Below are 24492 nucleotides of genomic sequence, written 5' to 3' on the forward strand. Positions count from 1 at the left end.
AGGTAGGTTTGGACAGCTTATATATATATATAAATGAACTCATCATTTAAAACTTGCATTTTGCATTTATTCGGCTAATCTTTGTGTGATATTTAAAAATGTTTGATGATCTGAATCATTTACGTGATTATGCAAATAGTTTTTCACGGCAGTGTATGTCGATCTGTTTGTTGAAACACACTGGGCGTCTGCGTGCACGTGTGTTTCCTGTGTTTGAGTCTGCTCCAGGATGTAGAGTCTTCTCATGACGGTTTCTGGACCGTTATTTAGTTCCTAAGCGCTTTTTTCACTGACGAGATAAACGCGGCAGGTTTTGATTCAATCAGACTAAACAGTGTGTGTGTGTGTGTGTGTGTGTGTGTGTGTGCGTGTGTGTGTGTGTGTGTGTGTGTGTGTGTGCGTGTGTGTGTGCGTGTGTGTAAGCAAACTTGGACACCTTTTCGAAGCAGTTGTTTATAAGGTCATTTGCATTAGTGTAGTGCTGGCGAAAGGGCGGCGTTTCACTCGAGTGCAGATTGTAACGTCTGTGCAGAGACGTGTGGAAACATTTCACTCCTTTGAACTTTAGCCCTGTGATGTTTTATAAGTGAGTGGAACGCAGGAAATATGTGCAGCCCGGCACAATAAAGTGCACAGGACATCAATGACTGAGACCAGAGCCAGTGATTGGTGCAATTTATGTCTTTAATTGTGCATGGTTTAGCTATCTGACCTTCCAGCACACACACACACACACACACACACACACTCATACGGTAGAGCAGGGCTGATCAGGGGACTAACAGCCCGGAGCGACGTACAGGGCAGGTTTTAAAACCGGTGTGAAATATCTGCGCTGAGAGGACAAAGTGATTTCCGTCGGAATGAATCATCCGCCTGCCTGAGCGCGCGAGCGATCCGCCGCGACCCGCTGCTCTTCCTCCGGGGGCCACCAGGGAATGCTGTTGAATCTTTTTGACATTTCAGACTCGACTCTTGTGTGTTATCATGGCCCACCGCTGAGTGATGAGTGATAAGTCCTCGTCTGGGATTTATTTAGGCTGTTTTATCTCCCCGTCTCACCTCCACCATCACCTCCTGTACGAGCCATGAGTAATCCATAGCAGCACACCGAGCGCCTGCTACATCACCTCGCTCGATTGTGTAAGCTGCTGATCTCTGAATCATGTTGTTTGGCACCGTGGTGTCCAGCGGGTATTTGTTTAATGCAGAAGGTTACACGGTACAGCAAGGTCGAATTAAAATAAGTTTTTCATGGTTTAGCTGCAGCTACTGGAACAAGCTGAAGGTTTGGCTAATGATATCACGCCTGGTCTAGAAAACGCAAAGTATCACGAAATTAATATTCTCATTTCTCTTAAGATATTACAGCCTGATGCTACAGTTGTTTATATCATTTTTTTATTCTCATTAATCTTCACTCAGTAGCCCATGATGACAAAATGAAAAGAGAATTTTAGGAATATCAGGTATAAAACCCTTCATCAGTGCAGGTTAATTTTACATGGTATTATATTTTAATTTAAACATTTCTAATCTATAAATGAATTTATCACTTTGTATAATTTGTATTTATTTAAACATGTATAAAATGACTACACTCTATTTAACATAATAAGTTAAAAGAATAAACTTGACCATTTTTTATTTGTATTTTTGTTCATGAAAAAAATACATTTCCCTTTCAAATTAAAGAGAAAACTACAAATCTTTAAAAAAATCAATGAAAAAGTAAATACATCATCATATAATATCAATTTTCTCAGAAACTGTTATTTTGACCTAATTTCTCCCAATATTAATATTGTATTGTTGCATCGCTCAGCTCTATTTAGCATATTTTTAATAATAATAATTAAAAAAAATAATTTATATATCAGAAATCCATATTAAAATACTTTTTTTCTGATTCTAAACTCCATGAAATCATCCCTATAAGAAGATAAGTTACAGTCTTGAAGCTCAGAAATCTTATCTACCCTAGAAATTGGTTCATCTCGAACCGTCTCATGAGCTCGGTCGTCTTCTCAGATCAGCCCCGGATCCCCGAGCTCCACACTTACACCCACAGGAAGGTTTCGGTTGCATCTGCAAAAAAAAGCAAGATCATCAGTTCCTGCTACTCGGGACCGGTTGGATGATCCCTCATCAGGTGTAACATGATCAATGCATAGAGACATTCCTGAAAGCCGCCCGTCTCTCCTCCTCCTCTTTCTCCTTCTCCTCCTGCACTCTGTCTCTATCCTCGCTGTTTCCTTGAGCGCTCATCAGGGAGGTGGAGAAGGTGCTGACGGGGTGAGAGTAGCCAGACTGAGGATGTAGCAAAACTCAATCTAACACTCGAGATATCTGCAACAGCAATGCAAAAGCTGCATGGTTTCCAAGAATACATGAGAACCTGCAAAGGTCACGTCTGGCTCGGGGCTCGGCTGGATGCCGGATATTTCTGGCTCACGAGGGTCAGGGGGTTGGCATTCACCTTCGTTCCTTTGCAGACAACGGCATTGTGGATTGTTTTGTATCGTGGATGTGTTTGCTAGAGAAGACTCAGAGTAACTTGAAGAGAAATTCAAGTGGGTTTTGGAGACCCGAGCTCAGGTTTGAAGGCCAGGTAAGATGTTAAGAATTTTCTCATGGGTTCTTTTTGGTGCTTAACGCTTTTAGAGCACTTTAGTGTTTTTTTTTTTTACAGAGAAAGTGTTTGGGAAGGTGCTCTGTAAGCTGGTCTTAATGACAGAAGTATTGATCTGGGAAGAAGGACACAGAGTCAGCTGACCATGTTCATTAAAGCATCATTAATTAGTGATTTTACTTCAAAGCAACATGTAGCAGTTTTCAGACTTTAACCCAACATCATGTGAATGACTTTTTATCTAGAGTATATTTAATTTAATTTACTATTAGATATATTCTGCCTGAGTCTAATTATATATACTTACAACACTTACGGTTATTAGAATACTTTCTATTCTAGCTTCAAAATCAGCATCAACATGATCACAGTCGATTATTGTAAATGTTCACAGTGTGGGCCTAAAGGTTTAATTCTAATAATCATATTCTGTTTAATAATTAGGGATAAACCCAGAGTGGAAATCTGTACTGACTCTAAATTCTAGAACAAAGTACGTTTTTAAAAAAAAACAGCCACGTTGATTAATTCTCTAGAGCAGCAGCTTTGACAGTGGTCCAGGTTCATTAATATCCCAGTTCTAATACATTATCGTTTCCATAGTAACAGCTCATTCGTGTACTGCAGATGCTCCACATAAACAGATTAAAAACGTATATTTGTTGATTTGTGAGAAGATGTTATAGTTAACTTTTATGGAAGTTTTTTTTTATGGATTCTTAGACAGGTTTTATGCCATCTTCAGGAGTTTACACACCTTATTAATGTCACAAGAGAGAAAACAGAGTCTGGGAAAGGAGTAAAGGTTTATAGCTGCTATAGTATAAGCGAGAACAAGAACTACATGTTTCATGGATGTTATGCAACGTCACGTGAGCTGATTGAGCTCAGAAACGTTTGGGATGTCCGTCATAACTTTGCTATTTTGGTTATTTTTCCTTTAACTCTACATTAATGTTTATTGTCTGATTTGTTTCAAACAGTTACATTTCTTATAGGATTTAAAGTACAGTGTTGACTCGGCATACTAGGGCTGCAACAACTAATCGATAAAATCGTTAATTATCGATAATGAAATTTGTTGTCAACAGCTGCTCACGTCACTGAGGCGCGCGACCACAAGATGCACAAATACACACAGATACACAGCCGCCGCTCGCGCAATGGAGGTTACAGAAGCGTCTGCAGGAATAAGCGCGCGCCCCGAGTCCTCCAAGGTTTGATAGAAATTTACATTAAACGCCTCTAAGAAGACGGTAACCTGCACGCTATGCAAGACCGAGCTTTTATGGCATGTCATGCACGAACACTTAGAAAGAAAACGTGTTGGTGTTACGGATAGCGAAACGTCAGCAGGGTCGGTTAAAACTGTATCTCTCCATCGTGTAAAAGTTGTATAGTATTAAGTGCTTTCGTTTACACTGTTTGCTAACTTCGGGACAGTCGCGCTAGATCTGTTCACGAGCTACTCGCTAGCATCATATTGCGCAATCACCTCATGAGCAATAGTAAGTAGTTAAATGGCGCTAATTTAGATTAGCTTAAATTACACGGTGCAAATAACAGCAGAATATTACATTTAGTGACTGTTGTGGTTTTCAGCAAATGCAAATAACAGTATATTTGTGACTATTAGCTTTTTGCATTTCTACAGTTTTTTTTATAGTCCACTACAAAGTTAACTTGTAATTTACTGTGGTTTTACTTATGCATACATCATTTTATTATACAAAAATACATTATTTTAGCTGTTTGTCTTATCAACTGAATATATCAGTGTATTTTTTAACTATATATATATATATATATACTGTGTGTGTGTGTGTGTGTGTATATATATATATATATATATATATATACTGTATATATTATATACTACATTTCATTTAAGGTTTAAAATGTCAAAATTAAAGATTATTAAACTCTATATGTGGCTTTTGCATTTTTTAAAGTTTATTTTTATACATAAATAATACCCTGATTTATGTTTTTTTTTAATAGTTATAAGCAAAATATCAAATTAAAGAAGCGGTTAGGTTTTATCCGATTAATCGATTAATCGAAAACATAATCGCCCAACTAATCGATTATCAAAATAATCGTTAGTTGCAGCCCTACGGCATACTGTAGGAATTTAATCTATTCTGGAGGCAAAACGCATTTTCTCAAAGGAAAACTTCACTCAACCTTAATTTATGATTCCTCTCGGCACCGGCTGCTTTAAAAACCCACCTGAATGTGGCTCCCTTTTCTTCTTGCTACGTCTTCACTAAATCTTGCACAAAACGCAAAAAAATATATTAACTCACTTCGCTTGTGAAGTGAGTTAATATACGACTGGGCTTTGACTGTATACAAATACGACCAGTATCTATTATGCGTTGTATAACAAGTTGTGGAACTGTCATATATATGTCATATTGTACAAAATGGATATCTTTTTTTTCTGCCAACCTCCAGCACTACACTCCAATCCAGTAGGTGGCACTATTGCACAAACTGCACGTAAAGTAGAGAAAGAAGAAGTGAAATGTGGAAGATGGAAACAATACGCATTTTTGCCAGAAACTGTTATATATTTTCAATGAATTTGTCAATTTTATGGAATTTAAGGTCTGAAAATTTACCTAAACGTTCGAATCAATTCTGTGCAAAAACTGATCCATCGATTCACTTAATTTATTAAATTGATCAACAAAAGATGGATTAAACTGCATAATCGCTTAAATCACAGCGCTCTATACAAGACCAAGTGTTTTATTCTTTCTGCCATGCTGAGCGTGCTGAAATGATTTAAACTTTCTGTCTCCTACGTGTCCCTAATTTCTAGAGAAGAAAAAAAAAAAATGTAAATGTTAATAAAGAGAAAGGATTCCAACGATGAACTTTGAACTCATCCGTCCTTTGGGCAATAAAGCCGTCAGGAACACCAGCTTATAAAGCGAGCGCTGCGGCGTTACACGCACTGACGCGAGACACGCGGGGAGGCTGTGTATGAACATAACGTCCCTGTCACATGATTCATTCCCGCTCTTCCCCTTTCAGACCGCTAACACACCGGCACAAATCACTCCTGGCAGTGACAAACGAGCTCTTTACTTCCCACGACACCCTGGTAAAAAAAATCAACAACAAGTGTCTTTGTCCCTCCTGCTGACCTGACAACTGTTTTATCATCTGGGGACATCATGAAACGACGTCTCGAATAGACACAGAGCTAATAAAAGGAAAGAAATAACGGCATGTGACAGGATCATCAGGATACAGTTATTTATGAGAGGCTGCAGTAAAGCATTTCCATGAATGCTTAAGAGATCTGACGGCAAACGATTGATCGGGTTGGTATAATACAGCGTGTAGACCTGCATGTGTGTGTGTGTGTGTTTGAGAAAGAGAAGGTCAGATCTAAAAAAGTGGCACAAATTGTAGATTCGCCACACAAGAGCACATTTATGTACATTTTCTAATTTTAGGAATAGTAAAAGAAAATGTTAAAAGTACTCCAGTCACATGTCTGTGATGTTACGTTGTTAAGCTCGTCCTTTAATAATAACACAAATAAAATTTAGCTTTTTACGCTGAAATAAAACACTTTTGCCATATCAACCAACAAAACAGCGTCGTCAGCCAATCAGATTGCAGCATTGCAAACTTTTTAAACTACTTTTTTTTTTTTTTTTTTAAAACCCACCCACATTTTTTCATTTTCTCAATCTCATTTATCTTTTATCAAATTATCTTTTATAGATACAAAAAAAAAATTCATTAAAATGTTTAACATGGGAAAAGTTTTTTCCTTAACCTTTGCTTCTTATGCATCACTCTCAAATAATTGTAAATTCGGATGTTTACAAGATATGTTCACATGATTTATTTATATCTATTTATTACAAATATACTGCTGTTACCTTCATACAAAAACGGTTCAATATTGCACAGACTGCTGATATTTTTTTACACTTTCCATATGGCATTGATAATGTAAACACGAGAGAGAAGAGAAACAGTATTTTGATTCAACTGTATAAAAAAAAAAACTTGAACCTTAAAACCTTGAAATGTGTATAAAGAGACTCATGTAAATCTCGATTAATTGTTTTCAAATAAGCAATAATTGCTCAATATCACACAGCTGTGATGTGGTTGTAGGCACGAGGGCGCAGCCGTGTACTAAAGATATCACAGTCGCACTTACAGTGAAACCTCAGATTGCGAGTAAGGTGGTTTGCGAGTGTTCCACTAGACGAGCAAAGATTTTTAATAAATTTTGACTTGGAAAACGAGAAAGTCTTGGTTTACGAGTACCGAGTATCAATTATCAAGGCATTGGACTACGGTTCAGAAAATCCCAGGTTCAAACCCCACAACCACCAAGTTGCCACTGTTGGGCCCTTGAGCAAGGCCCTTAACCCTCATCTGCTCAGATGTGTAATGAGATAAAAATGTAAGTCGCTCTGGATTAGAGCGTCTGCTAAATGCCTAAATGTAAATGTAATTCACGCATACGCTTCTTGTTTTGACGCCAAGCGTCACATGATCACAACTGAGCCAACGATTTTTCTCACTCTTGAACTGCAGAAGTGGGTAATTGTTTTTATTAGTGCTTGTCTCTCACTGGTATAATCAACATCTGTGCACGCATTTTCTCTTCAGCCAGTCGTCATGTGTGCGCGCGTAATTTGACACCATAATTTGACCGGCACGGTGTCAAATCACGTGCGTGCACACACATAACGACAGGCCCAAACACACACACAGCGCCTGCACGGATAAACGAAAACACTTATCTGGGATTTATTTTTACTTTTTTTTAAAGGTAAAGTACAGGTTAATTTGTTTTATTTTTACTTTATATTTTGTATTAATTATCTTTATGTATTTATTTTTTTGGGCTGTGGAACGAATAATTTGAGTTTCTATTATTTCTTATGGGAAAATAAAATTTGGTTTATGAGTGTTTTGGAATACGAGCCCGCTTCTGGAACGGATTATGCTTATAATCCAAGGTTCCACTGTATATTTTGTACGACAGCATGACCTCGAGTATGATATCGCTTTTATAGAACAGGTTCACAGACAACATTTATTATCAACAGATTATGATTTGTTTCTTTATTTAATCAGTTATTTTGCTCCACCCACACACATCCTTCACGCCTGGTGGAACTAACTAGCGTCAGTGTAATTAACAAGAGGTAAAATTAGTGGTAAATTCTTACCGGTACTTTGTATCCAAAAGATAAATAAACCATGGAGGTGGTGGACAGTCCTGAAAAAAAACTCACCAGATTTCCTTTTTAAAAAAATATATATTATTACGCTTTAGAATATCAGCTCCGTTAACTTCAGGGTTCTGGGGTCGAATCCCAAATAGCATTTCATGAAAAGCTCACATCAAGTAGTGCCCTTGATCAGGTATTAGAAAGTGATTTGGAACTCAGCCTTGTGTTAGAAGCTGGTTAGCTTTGTAGCCGTGAATAAAAGGATATCAGATGTGTGTTCTTACCGAAAGTGCTTTTGTGACTGGGTGTAAATGTGGGTTTAGTCAGGCAGCTTCTCTCTCCTCAGTACTGCGGACCGTACAGACCTACTCTCACCCACGCTGAGAAACACAGTGTCATTAACCACCGTACAACACCTGGGACACGCCCACAGTGCTGTTACTGTCTGTTATCATCACTCCTGAAATGTCTCTCATCCAATCGGATTACTCAGTTGGAACTATAATTGTTGATAAGTTACTTCAAATCCATAAACAACTTAAGCTGTTTTGGTTTAAATGAGTTTTTCACATAAACACCAATTTTATGAACATGTTTTAATGCTAGTTTTGTCATATTGTGTGTAATTTAATGATGCAAGAACGCAAATGAGACTAATAATTTTAGATATTTATTTTGGACCAAAGTAATGGTGCCCTATTAAAGTAGGCGGAGTTACCGTGGGTCTATGGTAGCAGATGTTACTGGAAGACTTACTCGCCATTCCACGTGTACACGCCGTGTTTACTTTACGTGTCAGTTTGTCATTTTCTGCTCTAGGGAGTTTAGTGGGTGGGGTTAAATCCTAACCTGCCATGAAGTGGCTCAGTGATTGGTGTTTACTGACATGAGTACGAAGAAAGTCGAAGAGGGACTTTTATAAATCTGATGTGATTTTTTTTCCCCCTCTGTTCAGTCATTAAGACTAAATGATGCCACTATGAAGATGAAAAATACAGCCTAAGGCTGGACAGACTGAGTGACGGATAAAGACTGTCAATCATTATGACAATATTGATTTCTGGAAAACAACACCTGGCAGAAAATCGCCATGTACAGTCTAATAAAACTTCTTTTTATGGTTTTATGGATGCTTTAATAAATCATGCAATTGGCTGGATAGTAACAGGAAATATATTTTAGCTATAATATCTTTATCTTTAACCTTGACACACTGATATTTGTTTAAGTATCTTATAAGGCATGTTGTGAGTACGCTGTGTAGCAATAAATACAGTGCAATTTTAATACTTGTAATAATAATAATAATAATAATAATAAGGATAACAACAACAATAATAACAATAATAATAATAATAATCAATTTTATTGATATCTCGCAAGCACCCAAGGCCACTTGCACTACATTGCACATTAAAGGTAAGAAACCAAAAAATTAAGAACAAAATCAATACAGAAATCTAATAGTAGACAATTAAGGTCACGAACATTTACATACAGTATAAAATGAGTAATTCAGTGAAGTTGACAATCCATATGTAGAAGTCAAATAACTAATACAAGTAGTTGTTGTTGGTGGTCTTTCGGCTGCTCCCAGCGAGTGGTCGCCACAGCGGAATATTTGGTCCGCACAACACCTGGCACAGGTTTTACGCCAGATGCCCTTCCTGACGCAACCCTCCCATTTTATCCGGGCTTGGGACCGGCACTGCATCCAGTGGCTGGGGGGTTTGGGCGCTGGCTGGGAATCGAACCTGGGCCATCCGCATGGCAGACGAAACGAAAACCACTGAGCCACCAGGGCCCCCCTAATATAAATAAGTACAATTATATAAAACAGACACTAAATTTTATATGGTCATTTTAAATTATTTCTTAAATCTAAACACTAAAATCTGTTTCCAATGAGGAAATTATTATTATTATTATTATTATTATTATTATTATTTTATGATTATTATTATTATAGCTGCTGCATTTTAGCATAAGGAACAGAAACTAACCTGTTCATGGATGTTCCACAGCACTGAAAGTAACTACAGTATAAAGGCATTAAGATTATAATGTGTTGTTAATAACAACAACCTTTAATTAATAAAACACTTGCTGTTGCATGTCTTATTTGGTAATAGAGGTAGCTTTGTGCTGAATAAACTTGTGTGTGTGTGTGTGTGTGCGTTTGTGTGTGTGTACCAGTGGTGGTGTGATATTGATTTTAGTCACGCTTGCTGATGATCAATTAATCAAGAGCTGATGTTTAGCAGCACCTGTCTGCAACTTACTCTCTTAAATCCTGTGAAAGCAGTCAGGGGTGTTTAGTATTTCCCACATGTTTTTTTTTTCTTTTTGCTTCATTTTTGTTAAATAAAAAATAGCACAGTGAAAAAAGTTCAATGTTCAGTACACCTGAAGTTGTGTTTACCTAAAATTGAGACTCGCTACGATCAGATGCACAGTTTTGCACATTACTGTATACAAGGTTTGAGTGAACGTGTGTGTGTGAGGAGAAGTATGGGATCACCTTGTTGAGAACAGAGATGGCGCTGTTTCCCCCTGTGGCGCCGCTCTTGGCTCGCGAGTCGTTTGTCACCCAAAGCGCCGATGATGTCGTGTGTAATCAGTCATGCTAAGCTCAAGTGCTGAAAAACGTTCCACATGTGGTCAATACCAACTATATGGTTAAAAGTATATGATGAAGACCTCCATGATGTGCTAAGAAGAACGTCAAAGAACTCGAGTGTCCTGCACAGAGCCCTGTCTCAACCTAACCCAACCAATATGGGAGTGTTGGTGTGATGGGGTGCGCATACTTTTGAGCATTTAGTGTATAGCGTAAATATATAGTAGGTTTCAAACACAAACTGACATCAATACCGTAGTGCTGCATTACATCACTTAGGCATAAGTGTGTAGCAAATAGTGTTCTGTGTTTTAGTGTTTATTAATAATTATATAAGCCTTCGCAGAAAGCTGGGAAACAAAGGATGATTGGCAGTTTTAATTTTTTAAGTTTTTTAAATCAAACTTGTTTTTTTAAAAGAAACAAATATGTAAATAATTGACAAACTTTACATAAATTTCTGAACATGTGTATTATTATTATTATTATTATTATTATTATTATTACCTGTAATAAATTGCAGCTTTTTGCGATTTAAGTAATTGCACAAGTCCATATCGTGATGTAGATTTTTATTCGATTAATTGCGCAAACCTTTTTTGGTGGAAGAGTCGATACATTTTTAAATAAATTTGCGTCTGTAACTTGTCTAATCGTTACACAGCGAAACAAAATAAAACAAAAATCACGTTAGCTGAAACTCTAACAACTTCAAAGGAATGTTTAAACTCCACCCACTTTGCAATCACTTCAGACATCTAACACTGAAAACTTGTTCCTGTCTAATTATAATAAAAGTACGCCTAATTATAATACATGCATCTAATAGTAATAAACATACGTCTAATGATAATAAATTATAAACTGTATTATCACACTAACAATAGCTGATACAAAGTTAAACATAGAGCAGGTAGTTCAAAGATTAATAATTGTTGGTTATTGATTTATTTTACATTATAATTTTTTGTATTTCAGATATTTAAAATTTGACATAATACTTAATTTCATAACAGTGTGTGGTCTTTTCTGGGTTAAACATTAAATAAAGACATATGGTACATTTTTAACAAAGCTTTAAATTCCCTTTATAATAAAGAATTAAATTAAAGCTGCACCTGTTTGTACAGTTAATGATATGATCCTCATTTGCATACAAATATGACAGCAATCAAGTAGCTGAGATTAATTGTGATATCCACTGTATTTTATTTTATGTGTTTGTGCTCGTGTATGTTTTGCAAGTTACATCTAGTCATTCTTGATCTCCTGCTCACCCTCTCTCCCTCTCGAGCCGTGTGATATAACCGTGTTATGATTTGAGCCTTGTTCTGATCCGCGTCACTTTCTCGCCGTGTGGCGTTGAGGATGCCGTAGCGACCGCAGCAGCAGCAGCGAGTCCACCAAAGCAGAGCCTCTTACGTCATCAAGCCGGTGACGAAGCCGAGCTCCAGGAGCTGCAGGGGAGCTTGTGTGTGTGTGTGTGTGTGTGTGTTCGTATTAGTGTATGTACGCCGCCTCTTCATCCTCTTCCTGTTTCCCTTCCTCTCTATGACTGTGTGTGTGTGTGTGCGCGTGTGAATGTGTGTGTGTGAGTTTTTAAATGAAGCTCAGTGTATCTGGTGTGCAGCAGCAGCAGCTCAGCTCAGTCTGCACTCCTGCAGCGAGACATGTGGAACCAGCAGGGCTACTCGGAGTATGCGCTCTACCCGGGGCAGCCCTTCTGCAATGTGACGTACAGGTGTGTACATTCCGTGTGTATCTGTGTGTGTGTGTGTGTCTGTATGGTGTGTGATGTTTTAGATGCTTTTCCTGCTTTGACGACGAACCGTGTAAACTGGTGCACTCCTTGTTTATTCTGAGACGTTTCATTATTAATGAGAAGATGTTTACTAATGTTGTGATTAGCATAGCATTTGGTTTTTAGGTGTTTTTCCCGCCGGTCTCGGCGGGGGGCTGGGTCTAATTATTCATACAGTCAGGCTGGACGCTATGATAAACTCACCATTTCTGGATAATAATATACACGTGGTGTCAGAGTTAGCACATTGCATAGTGAAATTGTATAATTATTAAAATTGTGTGTGTGGGCTGTTTTAGTAAAATATTTAATGATAAAGTGGTAAGATGAAGAATTATATTTCTTATAATTGCACGTCTCTTGAGTGTTTTATTGCTTATTATTTATTGAAGAAGGAAACGCTGTTTATATGTTTACATTGATTTCTAGTTCTTGTTCTCACTTACGTTATAGCGGCTATAAATTAACGTTCACTTACCAGCATTTCCGTTTTTTTGTTTTCTAAAAGTTTTGTCCTTTTTGTCCTATAGATGTCAGAAAAGTTGAAGGTTAAGCCTGAGCTTTACACGCTGACACTGGATACTCCTTCCACACATTTTATATAAATATCCAGTGATGGTAGCGAGCTGTTGCTATAGAAACAGTAACTTTGATGTTAAAATGAGCTCATTAACATAAATTAAGCTGTATAGTGCACTGTACTACTGTCAGGACTGCAGTTATTAAAAAAAAACTTATCAACATCTTGTTCATCCTCTGACCGACCAGAGTCCTAGTACCAACTATTTGATAAAACATTTGGCAAATTGGGACTCTATTTTTCTTTTCTGATTATATCTCGCTTGTGATATTTTCCCTCCATGATATCACTATACTTTTGATTACACACAATCTCCAAACCCTTCCACAAGCAGCCACTAAACCAGACAAACCCTCTCCAGGTGCCTCCACATCCCGGGGCTGTTTTTCTTTCCAGCCCAAGCTTATATACAGGATTATTCTCAGAGGGAGATGGAGATGAAGCATGCTTTGAATACCAGCATGGCATGGCAGGAGCTTCCTAGAAGGATTGCTGTAAAATTCCAGGAAATGTGCCGTACTGGAACGCCCGCGTCCTGTCTTTATAGAGGGTGAACAAATTCCAGGCAGGACGGGTTATTTTCCTGTGCGGGGAGCTTAAGAGGAAACCCGACAGCCGCTCTACGGCATCGTCAGTGGCGGCTGGTGAAAATTTTTCCTGGTGGGGCTGATGTGACAAAATATTTCTTTGCTTAGTCCAATATAAGAATTAAAATCAACAGTCAGACGATGATTACAATTAACAGTAATGATTTAATCTCCTCCTCAAAATCACCAGTTTCACAGATAAAGTAAATGAACAAATTTCCATTGTATAATACGCCATGCATGCTTAAGGGAGTATCAAATACAATAATCAACATCAAAGGGTATGATCAGCTGGATCACCTTTAAGCAAAGTTGCATCTCAAAGTGGTCCACACAAAGAAAAACAGTTTTAAAAATGCAATTTAACACAACAGTCTAAAACGGGTATATTAATAAGGATCTCACCGAATTTGGTGGAAACTGCTCTTCGCTCGTTAAGTTCGCCATTATTACTCTGATTGACCGCGCCTCTCTCTGATTGGCCGCGCCTCAAAAGAAAAAAAACTTAAATCTCGCGGTATTTTCTGCGGCTTGGGGCAGAATTTTCAGCGCCCCAAGACCATAAAATTCTGAGAACCTGATTGGCCGCATATTTATTAATTTACCCTAGCAACAGCTACATGACTGGCTATTTGGCTGCACTCAGGGGCGCTTTTTCTCAGCGCCCCATGACAGAAACGATACAAGTCTGTCTGTGGAAATTCACTGGTGAATGAATGTCACTAGGTGGGAAATGTTGTATATGTTATTCATATCGCATGTAGGCACATACTGGTGGGTAAACCGAATTTAAAAACTTAATTTGTAAAAAAATATATTTTACATTTTTAGCCCCTCTTATCAGGGAGGGCGGTGCCCCAGCGCCCCCTATGGGCCGGCCGCCACTGGGCATCGTCTCTGTGGTTTAGACTCGCTCGTGTCCGCGCCGCTGGAGAAGCTCCATATCTGACATAAATAATGGACTTATTGTCACATAACTCGGGTAATTTCTTCATGTATGTCCTGATCAGCTGACTTCCGTACGGGCGACGAGTCGTGAGGAACTGTGTCACAGTAAAAACGCAACGCTGGGAAATACGTGTGTGGGACCTGACAGGAAATACCGACTATCATAAATACTGACTAATTAATCCAGGATTTTTACACACTCGCATTCGTCAAAAGGAAAGCTCTTCAGTTGGAATAAAAACTTGTGCATGTAAACGTTTCTTTTGAAATTGAGTGAAATATTAAGTAAAATTATGGAGGCCGTCGCTCTGTCTCCTGTCTGAGGCAGGTTTTTTTGTCAGATCTGTTATGTTGACTCTTTGCTTGGGCTCGGTTGACTCAGCTCTGAGTCAGGTTTTTGAGACAGCACGTTGAGTCAGCTCCTTGAGGCAGCACGTTGAGTCAGCTCTGAGTCGGGTTTTTGAGACACTTGGGTAAGTCAACTCTTTAAGTCAGATCATTAAATTCAGCTTTTTGGGGTCAAAGTGTTTAAGTCAACTCTTTGAGTCAGATCAGTGAAGGCAGCTGTTTGAGTCAGTTCTTTGAGTTGCTTTATTTCAAGTTAGATTATTTGAGTCAGATCATTTGAGTCAGCGCTTTGAGTCAGCGCTGAGTCTCGTGGTATTTTTATAATTTATCTCACTACTGATATTATATCATCTTATACCACAGCACGGTTAATTGCCAACATCTGATTGGTCGGTAGTTGTGCGTTACTGATTGCTAGCTCTGTAGTTCCGGTTGTAACATTAATACCAGGTTAGTATTAATATGCCTATGTCCTAGCATGTTACTGTTTCCGTAGTAATGGCTTCTTCACAGAGACGTGTATGCGGATGCTTCATGTGATCTAAGGCGTAATAATAAACAGACGTTCGTTGACCAGGCTGGCCTTTGGGTTGGCCCTGCAGACATGGGTGAGCCTTGGGTGCTCATGATCCTGTCTTCAGTTTACTGATCTATAGTTGAAGATCAATGTTGTTCTGTTCTCCTGGCCGTGGTGTTGATGTTGTGGCTCATCAGTGTAAAAGGGAGAAATGTTTATTATCAAAAGTTCAATAAATTGAGGATTGTTGTAACAATATTGAAGATCTAATCTAATAAAATTTCCAACGCTTATGATGCTACTATAACTGCTCAGTTTTAGCTTTAGACATATAAGCGCTGTACATGAGTACTCTCTGTAGAGGTGTAATGGTGCCTCCTTTCACGATCACATGGCTCATATATTTTAATTTCATTAACAATTAAAAACTCTCATTGGAAGCAAACCTGTATATGTACAGTATATACGATTGATTTACAGTATCTGTCAGTCAGGGACCACCTGGTACTTGACTATCATGATACCCAGGTACTGATTGCAATTTATATACTTAATTGATTAAAGAAAATTACAACATGTTAAATATTTTGTACAAAAACAGTCAGAGCAAAGTGGCAAAGTGTGTTCTGGTCTGTGATTAGACTACAGGACATAACTCATATATATGTGTGTGTGTGTTAAGTGGTTGGTTTTTAATGTATTTTTGGGAAAGAAGGAAACAACTGCATTTATCAGGAGACATTACGGACAGGTACATACAGTAGGTTTGTAAACTTGAGTGATGTAGCTGAGGTTGAGGAACTGTCAGAGCCAGGAGTCACACTGCCCGGGGTGCCAATGTGCCATTGAGACTCATATCTCATTAAATAGGGTCACAGTTAGTCAAGTAATAATAATAATTGATAAAAAAATTATAAGTAAAAATAAATAAAACACTGCAGCGATCTGCTTGGAGTACAGCGAGTCGTGTTCTCACGCTGTAGACCTGATGAATGATGAATGTGACCTGCTGGATAATGAAGCATCAGCATTCGGCAGCTTAGACCACCCAGTGTGCGCAGACGTGAAGTTCTCTAGCAGAGGCAGAGTGGAAGAGAGCGCCGATCCACGTGGTCAGTCTCTCCGGATCTCCGAGTGTGAGCCAAAGAGCTGACTCTGCGCGTCGAGAGATGAGCAGAGGTGAGGAGGAAAGAGGAGACCGTGTGCTCCTGCATTCAGAAAATTCTTCTGTATTTCCATCAGAGTTCCTGACACTGACGGAGCGGGTTGGTGTGCGTCGGGTATAAAACCCTTTCTCTGGCATCTATTCATTAGCTTCTTCCTATACGGTTTAAAGTCTCAATATAGATCTACTCCTGTATTTTATTTGTCATGCATCACAGTTTGGATGAATCACAAATCTATAAGCAGCTTGCGAAGATGGACTGCAGTAATGCAGCAAACGAGCTGCAGTGTGTGAGACTGCAGTAAAAGTTCAATATACAGTAACAGACGCACTCTTAGTGACTGCTGCAGTTAGCGTGATGCAGCTGTCGATACGCGCTGCAGTCGCTCCGGTTTCCCTGCACTCGCTGTACGCCATTAAACAGGACACTGACTGCGGGCGTTTCCGCCGGCCGCGCTTATTACTGTACATGCTGCATAGTTACTGCTTTTAATACACACCTCTGTTGATTATTAAGTAAACTGTTCCACTTTAAGGGGAAAATAAATCACAATGAAAATGAAATATAAATTAAGATGCTACAGTAGTTTCTGCTGGAGAATAAGGGCTGGTACATTCTTTAATGTAATAATGTGTTTATTTATTTATGTATTCGTTTATGTAATACACACCTCAGGTACTTTATTTTTGTTTCTGTAAATTTAAGTTCAGGAGTAATTATGTATGTAAAGTGTGTGTGTGCATGTGTGTGTGTGAACTTTGCATGTTCTCTCTGTGGGTTTCCTCTGCGTGCTCCGGTTTCCTCCCACAGTCCGAAAACATGCAGATTAGGTTAACTGGCATTTCCAAATTCATTGTAGTGGGTGAGTGTGTGCTTGTGTGGCCTGCAGTGTACTGGCACCCGTACAGGGTATGTACCCTGGGATAGACTCCTGGCCTCTGGTGGCCTGTACAGGATAAGCGCTATAGAGAATGAGAGAGGGAGAGGGAGAGATGATGTTACAATATGTTATGGTATAACATCGATCACTGGTCTGAGTAAACAAATCGATGATCGATTGATTAATAAAAATCAATCCCGCCATCGTTCACTATTAATCCATCCAGAGTACATTACACATACACACATGCATCAACTAGGATTACTCACATAAGCATCTATTTTTAAAATATATTAACGTTACACACACAGCAATCAGCTAAGTATTTACCGTTGTACTCATTGTGAGAGATTTTGCGTATCGTGCGGTTCATGTTAAGATTTACGCTTGTTTGTGATTTACTTGAGTCATTTTTCCTAAAACCAAAACACACCCACATCTAGGAACAACCTTTTCATCGGGGAAATTGTATAACGCATCACTGTGAGATACATCGCCCGGGTGCGGAGAAAAAAAAACATGCAACGTTAGTCGTTTACACATTTATTAAAGGCTTTTTGTTGTCATGTGGTGGACTGAGATCGCTGATTCCTACCTCACACTGCGGTTAACTCGACCATTGAGCGGGTTACTTCTTCAGACGATTCTACACATTGTTCTGCAGGTGGAATTAACCAAATAGCTTAAAAAAAGAGAGAGGGGTGTCTGTTGAACCATTCAGACTTCTATGAGAATATAAACTTACAAAAAAAGTCCCTTTGAATTCAAACGAAGTTATGAGTTTCTACAGCTGTCTCGTCTGAAACATTAAAGCTAGCACAGACAGTTGTAAGTAGCATAGGCTATAGCTATATAGTCCCAGTGCTGTTATACTTTATATCAGCACTCGTGGATGCCTTTTGTCCAATTAGATTATTTGGTCTGAATTAACTGTTGTATAGAGTTTGTTATTATACAATATGATAAAAAATAATTTAATCTCTTACTATATATTGCAATGCATTATGCTGTTGTGATATGACTATATATGTTATGTGATATGACTATATATGTTATGATACAATATGAATAAATAGGATTTTACATTAAGTTGTTGTTATGAAAAATTGTACAGTTTAGTTTTAACCTACTAATCTGATTGGAGAGAGGCCTGTCAAAAGTAGTGATGATGGACAGTAACAGCACTGAGACGTGTATTTATGTAGGAGCACGAGGTATCTCTCACCCCTCCCCTCTGAGAGAGCTCGGGCCAATCAGCTCTCTTTAGACCTCCGGCTGCGAGAGGTTACAGCATCATCTTTTTTAAAATAAAGAAACTAATCTTAATCTGTTGATAATAAATAGTGTTTGCTGTATGGAATCAATATCGCACTTGAGTTTGTACTGTGTTGCTATGTAAGGCTCTGTATTTATTCATGTAGCATCACAGCCATGCTATATTCAGCAGTATCGCACTTCCTTTTATGTGATGTTGCTTAATTACAGCACAGTGTGAAATTATACAACATTATATGACCCAATCAATTTGGTTATTGTAAAAAGGTTGCCATAAAAAAAATCTGCTGTGTACTGACATAGTGAATGTTTTGACCGTCATGATATTATCTGGAAGTTGAGTCGTGTCAACTGGACTTCTTAGTTTAGTAGAAAATTTTCACTACTTATCCAAGAAGCTTCTTCAGTCTAAGGTAAGTTGGAAAATTTCTCGTATTTAAGTCCTTCAAGGTCAAAGGGTCCTCCCCTATCTGAGACGTCTTGAATAGGAGGGAGGGTCATTAGAGAGTAGAGGGGCGAGAGCAGTTAGGGAGGCAATAGAGAGAGATTAGAGAGTCGTGAAGGTGTAACGACCAGAAAGAGTAGGGAGAGTCCTTAAGTGTGGGTGGATGTGTGAAGAGGTCTTGACCTTCTTCGGGATAGATGAAAGGGCAGCATGGAAAGTAGGAGACAGGTTGTGTCAAAAACTTTTATCTCTCTTGAGAGGGGGATTTTAAACCTGCATGCAGATGGTCCCCTTCACCCCTCTCGAACCACCTATCCTCTCTGCTTAAAAAAACTGAAGCAGCTCCTCAACTTCCAGATAACCTCACCCGGATGGCTGAGAATCTTCACACACCAAGTCGTGATGTCAGTTATATAGTCATGACATTAGGTTTATCAGCCGACTTCCACTGTATGTGATTTTGGAAAAAGGCTTTTTGCAAAACACTTTGTTATAAACGGGTATGATTTATTACTCGGTGTCGAAAAATTCTCAGCATCTCCCCGAAATGAGTGTCTTGTTTTTCGCGTGAGCTTCACCTCCACGCTGCATCGTCATCATAAATCCGACATGATTCACTGCTTTGTACTGACGCCACAGATTTGCATTTAAAAGCTCTCTGTTGTTTCCGCTGCAGTCGTGTAAACTTCTTTTGTACAGGATTTAAAAATAACCCAATAAAGCATGACAGATAAAACAAGAAGAGAACAAAGGCCTGCTCTTACGCTTTGAGTACTAGATATTGAATGTTTCTGCTGTCCTGCCTGACGTCTTTATCCAGATGTGCTTGTGACCCAGCTGCAGTTAGAGCACTGGAGCATTACACAGAACATGATTGTGTTTTTGGGAGCTACAGTTCTTACCCTGAGTGATTTTTGCTGCATGGCTGTGTTTGGAGGTGATGTGTGTTTGGAGGTGATGTGTGTTTGGAGGTGATGTGCACTCTGCTGTGTTGCTCTTCAGTGATCAGGCAGCGTTTACAAGCCATGCTTTTGCTCGTTTTATTTCTAAGCCCCTAGTCACAATAACTGGAGCTAATTAAAGACTTTTTCATGTTTACAGCAAGACAAGGAACTTAATTCATTAACATTTACAACAAGGTCTCACCTCTTCCCTGCAGTTTAAATATCCATCATTTAGGGGCCAAGCACTGTTGATGGGGTTCTCTATTTGTTTGTTTATCACACTTTCCACATTTCACTAAAATCTAAAATCTCAAAATCTTGAATTTATGACAAAGAACAAGAAATAAAACAATCCAGTATAAACAAATTTATAGATCAAAATAAAATAAAGCGCAATATTTTATCATTAATATTTTGCCTTCTATTAAAATGAAAATAATGAACAATAAGTTTCGGTAACTCCCTGGATATTATGTGTCCAATTTTTCCTTTATTTAACCACTCGGCCCTGTTCATCTCCCCTCAGCCCTTCCTGTAAGTCCTCTGTCCCTTATGTAACCCCTCTATCCTTTGTTTTGTCTTTTTTAATTCATATCAAATTTCAATTTCAAATTCAAATTCAAATTTTATTCGTCACATACACAGTCGTACACAGTCATACACAGTACGATATGCAGTAAAATGCTTATACGACTGTTGTTGACCTCAATATTGCAAAAAATAAGTAGAAAAAAAGCTTTTAAATTTACATAATACACAGCAATAATAATAGAACAAAAATGAAAATAAAATATTAGAATAAGATAGAAGTGTAGAGCCGTGTCCAGTTATTGGCAAGATAATGTGCAAGATTGCAGTTCAAGTTCACGTCTGAACAGTTCAATATAACCCGTCTGTCCTTTGTGTTACCCCACTGTCCTTCATGAATCCCATTTGTCCTTTATGTAACCCCTTTGTCCTGTGTGTAACCTCCCTGTTATGTAACCTCTTTATGTAACCAGTTTGTCTTTCATTTAACCCCCTTGTTCTGTATGTAACTTTTCTGTACTTTATGTCATCCCTTTGTCCTTCATGTAATCTCTGTGTCCGTTATGTAATACCTCTGTCCTTAATGTAACCCATCTATTCTTTATTTAACCCCCCTGTACATTATGTTACCACTTTGTTTTATTGTAACTCCTCTGTCTTTAACCCCTTTTGACCTTTTATGTTCGTAACCATCACTTGCCCCCTACATAAGTCTCCCCCTCCCTCCCCCCTCCCCCTTACCCCACGCCCTGCAGCCTGGTCTGGCCGTCTTGTTTTAGTGAACGCTGTAATAAGACCACTGAAATGTCCAACCAGCCCGTCCCTCTGACTGAGTCTGCGCTTCATCGCAGTGAGCAGTCTTGTGTTGTGACACATCAGACATCGGTGATTAATGCTACGTCTTGCTGAATGTGGACCACCTGGCACGCTTTTATCTGCGTTTGCGGAGATCAGCACAAGAGAACAATTAGAATATAAATCATTACTCTTTTGTATAATGCTAACCTAAAAGCAGCGTCTGTAAGCGCGGTAATAAGCAGGTGGTAGACGTCCTGCTGTAGTTAGCGTTCCAGGCTGGCATTTATACACTGACCTGCTTGTAGCTTCTTATTCACTCATGAACACAGACCCAGTTCTGGGCCTCGAAAATAGTTACCTACATTCAGCTGTGGAGTTTTTTTTCTTCTTTTTTTTTTCTTTTTTTATGAACCTCAAGAACGAGTGTGGAGGTTTGTGTACCAGAGTTTAATTGCCTGGATTTATGGGGCTTTTTATTTCTTAAAATAATTATTGAAAAGCAAGTAAACGTTCTTCCTGTAGTAAGCCATCACTGCAAGAGGTTTATAGTGTGGTGTTATTGCCAGTGTGTCATGTCCTGTATTAGTAAAGAAACCTTTTGAGCAGATGAGCAGTTCTGTAACTGCAGTGTCTGAACCGGACCTACAGTTTCTGCAATTATGCTCCTGTATAACATTAGCGATGCAAACGGCACCATTAGCACAACATTACACATTACAGGTCGATAAAGTTGACGCTAATGTAGGTTTTAAACAATCAGTGCTTTCTGATTCTTTAGACATTTTCTGCGAATAATCCTAGAGTTACTGGGAGGCTGAGTAAACCAAAGATGATATTTTATCCCGTCACACTGAGGGATGTTCCCACTGCGTCTGCAGACAAATTGGGTGGATACAACCAGAACTTCTTAAATGATCAGGAACACAGTAGAAACCAGTCAAGGCGTAGTATTGCCTCCCCTGATGTGAAGCGTTGGTTTTATTTTGGACATGGACACAGTAAGGACTTATTAACGACGGCTTTGACCAGTTTACGGTGTAACTAATAACACCTCTAAGCGACTTCACTGATACACACCGTACTACAAGCACGGCGGAGACAGAGAAGCCTGGAGTTGTTATTGGGATGTTACGGTGTTGTTATTACGTCATTGTTGTTCTTACGGCGCCCTCTACAGGCTTGTGCTATGACCGTGGTAGGTCCATGCCACGTTAGTTACATTACATTGTTCTGGTGCTTACCGCATTTATGGCGAGCATGCAGCACAGTACGTCACGTTCCTCACACTTCCTGTCACTTCGTTATAAAAGCACGGAACATATTGCGGTATTTCCTTATCCACTTGCTGGACGCAATGACAACATAGCAAGCGTGTTAGAAGCGCCTGGTAAGAGCCGGCATTTAGAACCTGACAACAATGTGGCCAGGAAGTAGTATGAAATCGATAAATACACATTTTTCCATTTTGACCCTGTTCCTGCTGCATTCTTTGATACTTTTAGGACACAGTGGGAACTTCATGATCTTCACTGGAGTGTGACGGAGCTTAGACATGTTTTGCTCTGCTTGTGTCGCAGCACGGTCACTGATATGAAACATCTAGCTCGGGGTTCCGCCTGAAGATTCGGAAATATATCAGATGTGTGCACTACAAGAAGTCTGAACTCATCACCTACTGTGTCTTTGATCCTGAAAAAGTTCCTAAGTTTTTTTTTTTTTTTTTTTTTTTTTGCTGGATTGTATTGGAAGCTTATCCAGTAAAATAGCTCCTGATCCAGTACTGAGTTGTTTAACATATAAAATGATGCTGTTCTGTAAAGAAAACATCCTCATGCTCACTTGCTGACTCAGAGAAAAGATCATTCTTAAGTTCACCCCTTTAGATGAGCAGTCTGATATTATCAGTTAATTGATGATTAATGATGTTATTTATTTATATATTTATTATTCCCCTTCAGTAAGATTCTATAGTGTTTTGTCTGTCAGTTTCAGTGTGACATACTGTATTGTGGTTGCATTAAATGGTCAGACGGTGGCGCTGGACTTCATGCTGCTCTACACTTGAGCCGATATCACACGAAAAAAATGCGCTTACGTTCAAGGTCAGAACCGCAGAAGTTTCACTATTAAATCTTCACCATCTAAGGTTAGAATGAGGCAGAGTGTGACCTGGGAGGAATGTCTGGTTTCCTGTGTGTGTGTGTGTGTGTGTGTGTGTGAGAAAGTGAGAGAGAGGCAGAGTAAGAGTGTGTATGTGAGAGTGAGAGTGAAAGAGAGAGAGTGGTTTGTTTGTGTGTGTGTGTGTGTGTGTGTGTGTGTGTGTGTGTGTGTGTAGGAGTCTTTGAAGTCTGTGTTATTGTGGACGGAGGTTTAGTCATTCCGCACTACATTAAATGCACTGAACCTCGAGCGAGAGAAAAAGAGTCACAACCTACAGCTGAGCTCAGGACAAAAACATCAAAGCGTGTGTGTTTCTCTCCTCCTGCTCGCTTTTGTCATCGTCCTCGTATTCAGACACACAAAGAGAGAAATATACACAGGGAGACATGGAGAGATATCACTCTCTTTACTCACTACATCACGCGCAGGCGGGTTTTTCTCCCTAAATCACCTGCGTCTGGGAAACAGGAAACGCTCCTCCCTGGCCTGAATCAGTGTTGACCGAGTGTATTTATTTATTTCTTTTTTTATATTTTTATCTCCACTCTTGGAGAAAGGAGTTTATAACATCAGGTAAAGAATCAGCTGAGGAGTCACAGGTGAGGTTAGTGTTTAATTCAGGTTTTATTTACACACCTGAGAGCTTTAGTGCAGCCCCGAGGGCCATGCTGGGAAAAATAATAAATTCAACTAAATTTATGCAAAATTTCTCTTGATTTTTTTATAATAAAATTTATAATAGAATTGACAATAGAATAAAATTTATAATAGGATTTAATTATTATTATTATTATTATTATTATTATTATTATTTTATTATTATTTTATTAATATTAATGAATATTTTCTAATTTTTATTTACTATAAAAGCAAATATGCTTATTACATATTGGATATAAATATTCCCTCTCTCTTTTTTTTTTTATTTAGTGATTTGCCATGTATAGAAACAAGTTTTGTAGACATGATGTCATTTTTTTTTTTTGAAAAATAACTTACATAACTACAGTCACATGTACTTTGGATATTTTTATTAAAATG

General features: G+C 38.7%; 1 protein-coding gene across 14 annotated transcripts in view; it reads left to right on the forward strand.

Moving 5' to 3' along the window:
* The window catches only part of plekha7b (pleckstrin homology domain containing, family A member 7b), a 120504-nt gene that overhangs the window by 19049 nt on the left and 76963 nt on the right, over positions 1-24492 (forward strand). The window contains exon 1 of one of the 14 annotated variants that reach the window (XM_053512940.1): positions 2548-2611. The exons of 12 other annotated variants lie outside the window; for them this stretch is intronic. Coding sequence is in view for 1 of the 2 variants with exons in the window: in XM_053512936.1 (XP_053368911.1) it covers positions 12145-12215 (71 nt within the window). In the remaining variant the exon portion in view is untranslated. Of the gene's footprint in view, positions 1-2547; positions 2612-11891; positions 12216-24492 lie in introns of those variants that run through there. One more of the 14 variants, XM_053512936.1, reaches the window with a different exon arrangement.

This window comes from Clarias gariepinus, chromosome 15 (assembly GCF_024256425.1).
Source record: "Clarias gariepinus isolate MV-2021 ecotype Netherlands chromosome 15, CGAR_prim_01v2, whole genome shotgun sequence".
Lineage (NCBI taxonomy): Eukaryota > Metazoa > Chordata > Actinopteri > Siluriformes > Clariidae > Clarias > Clarias gariepinus.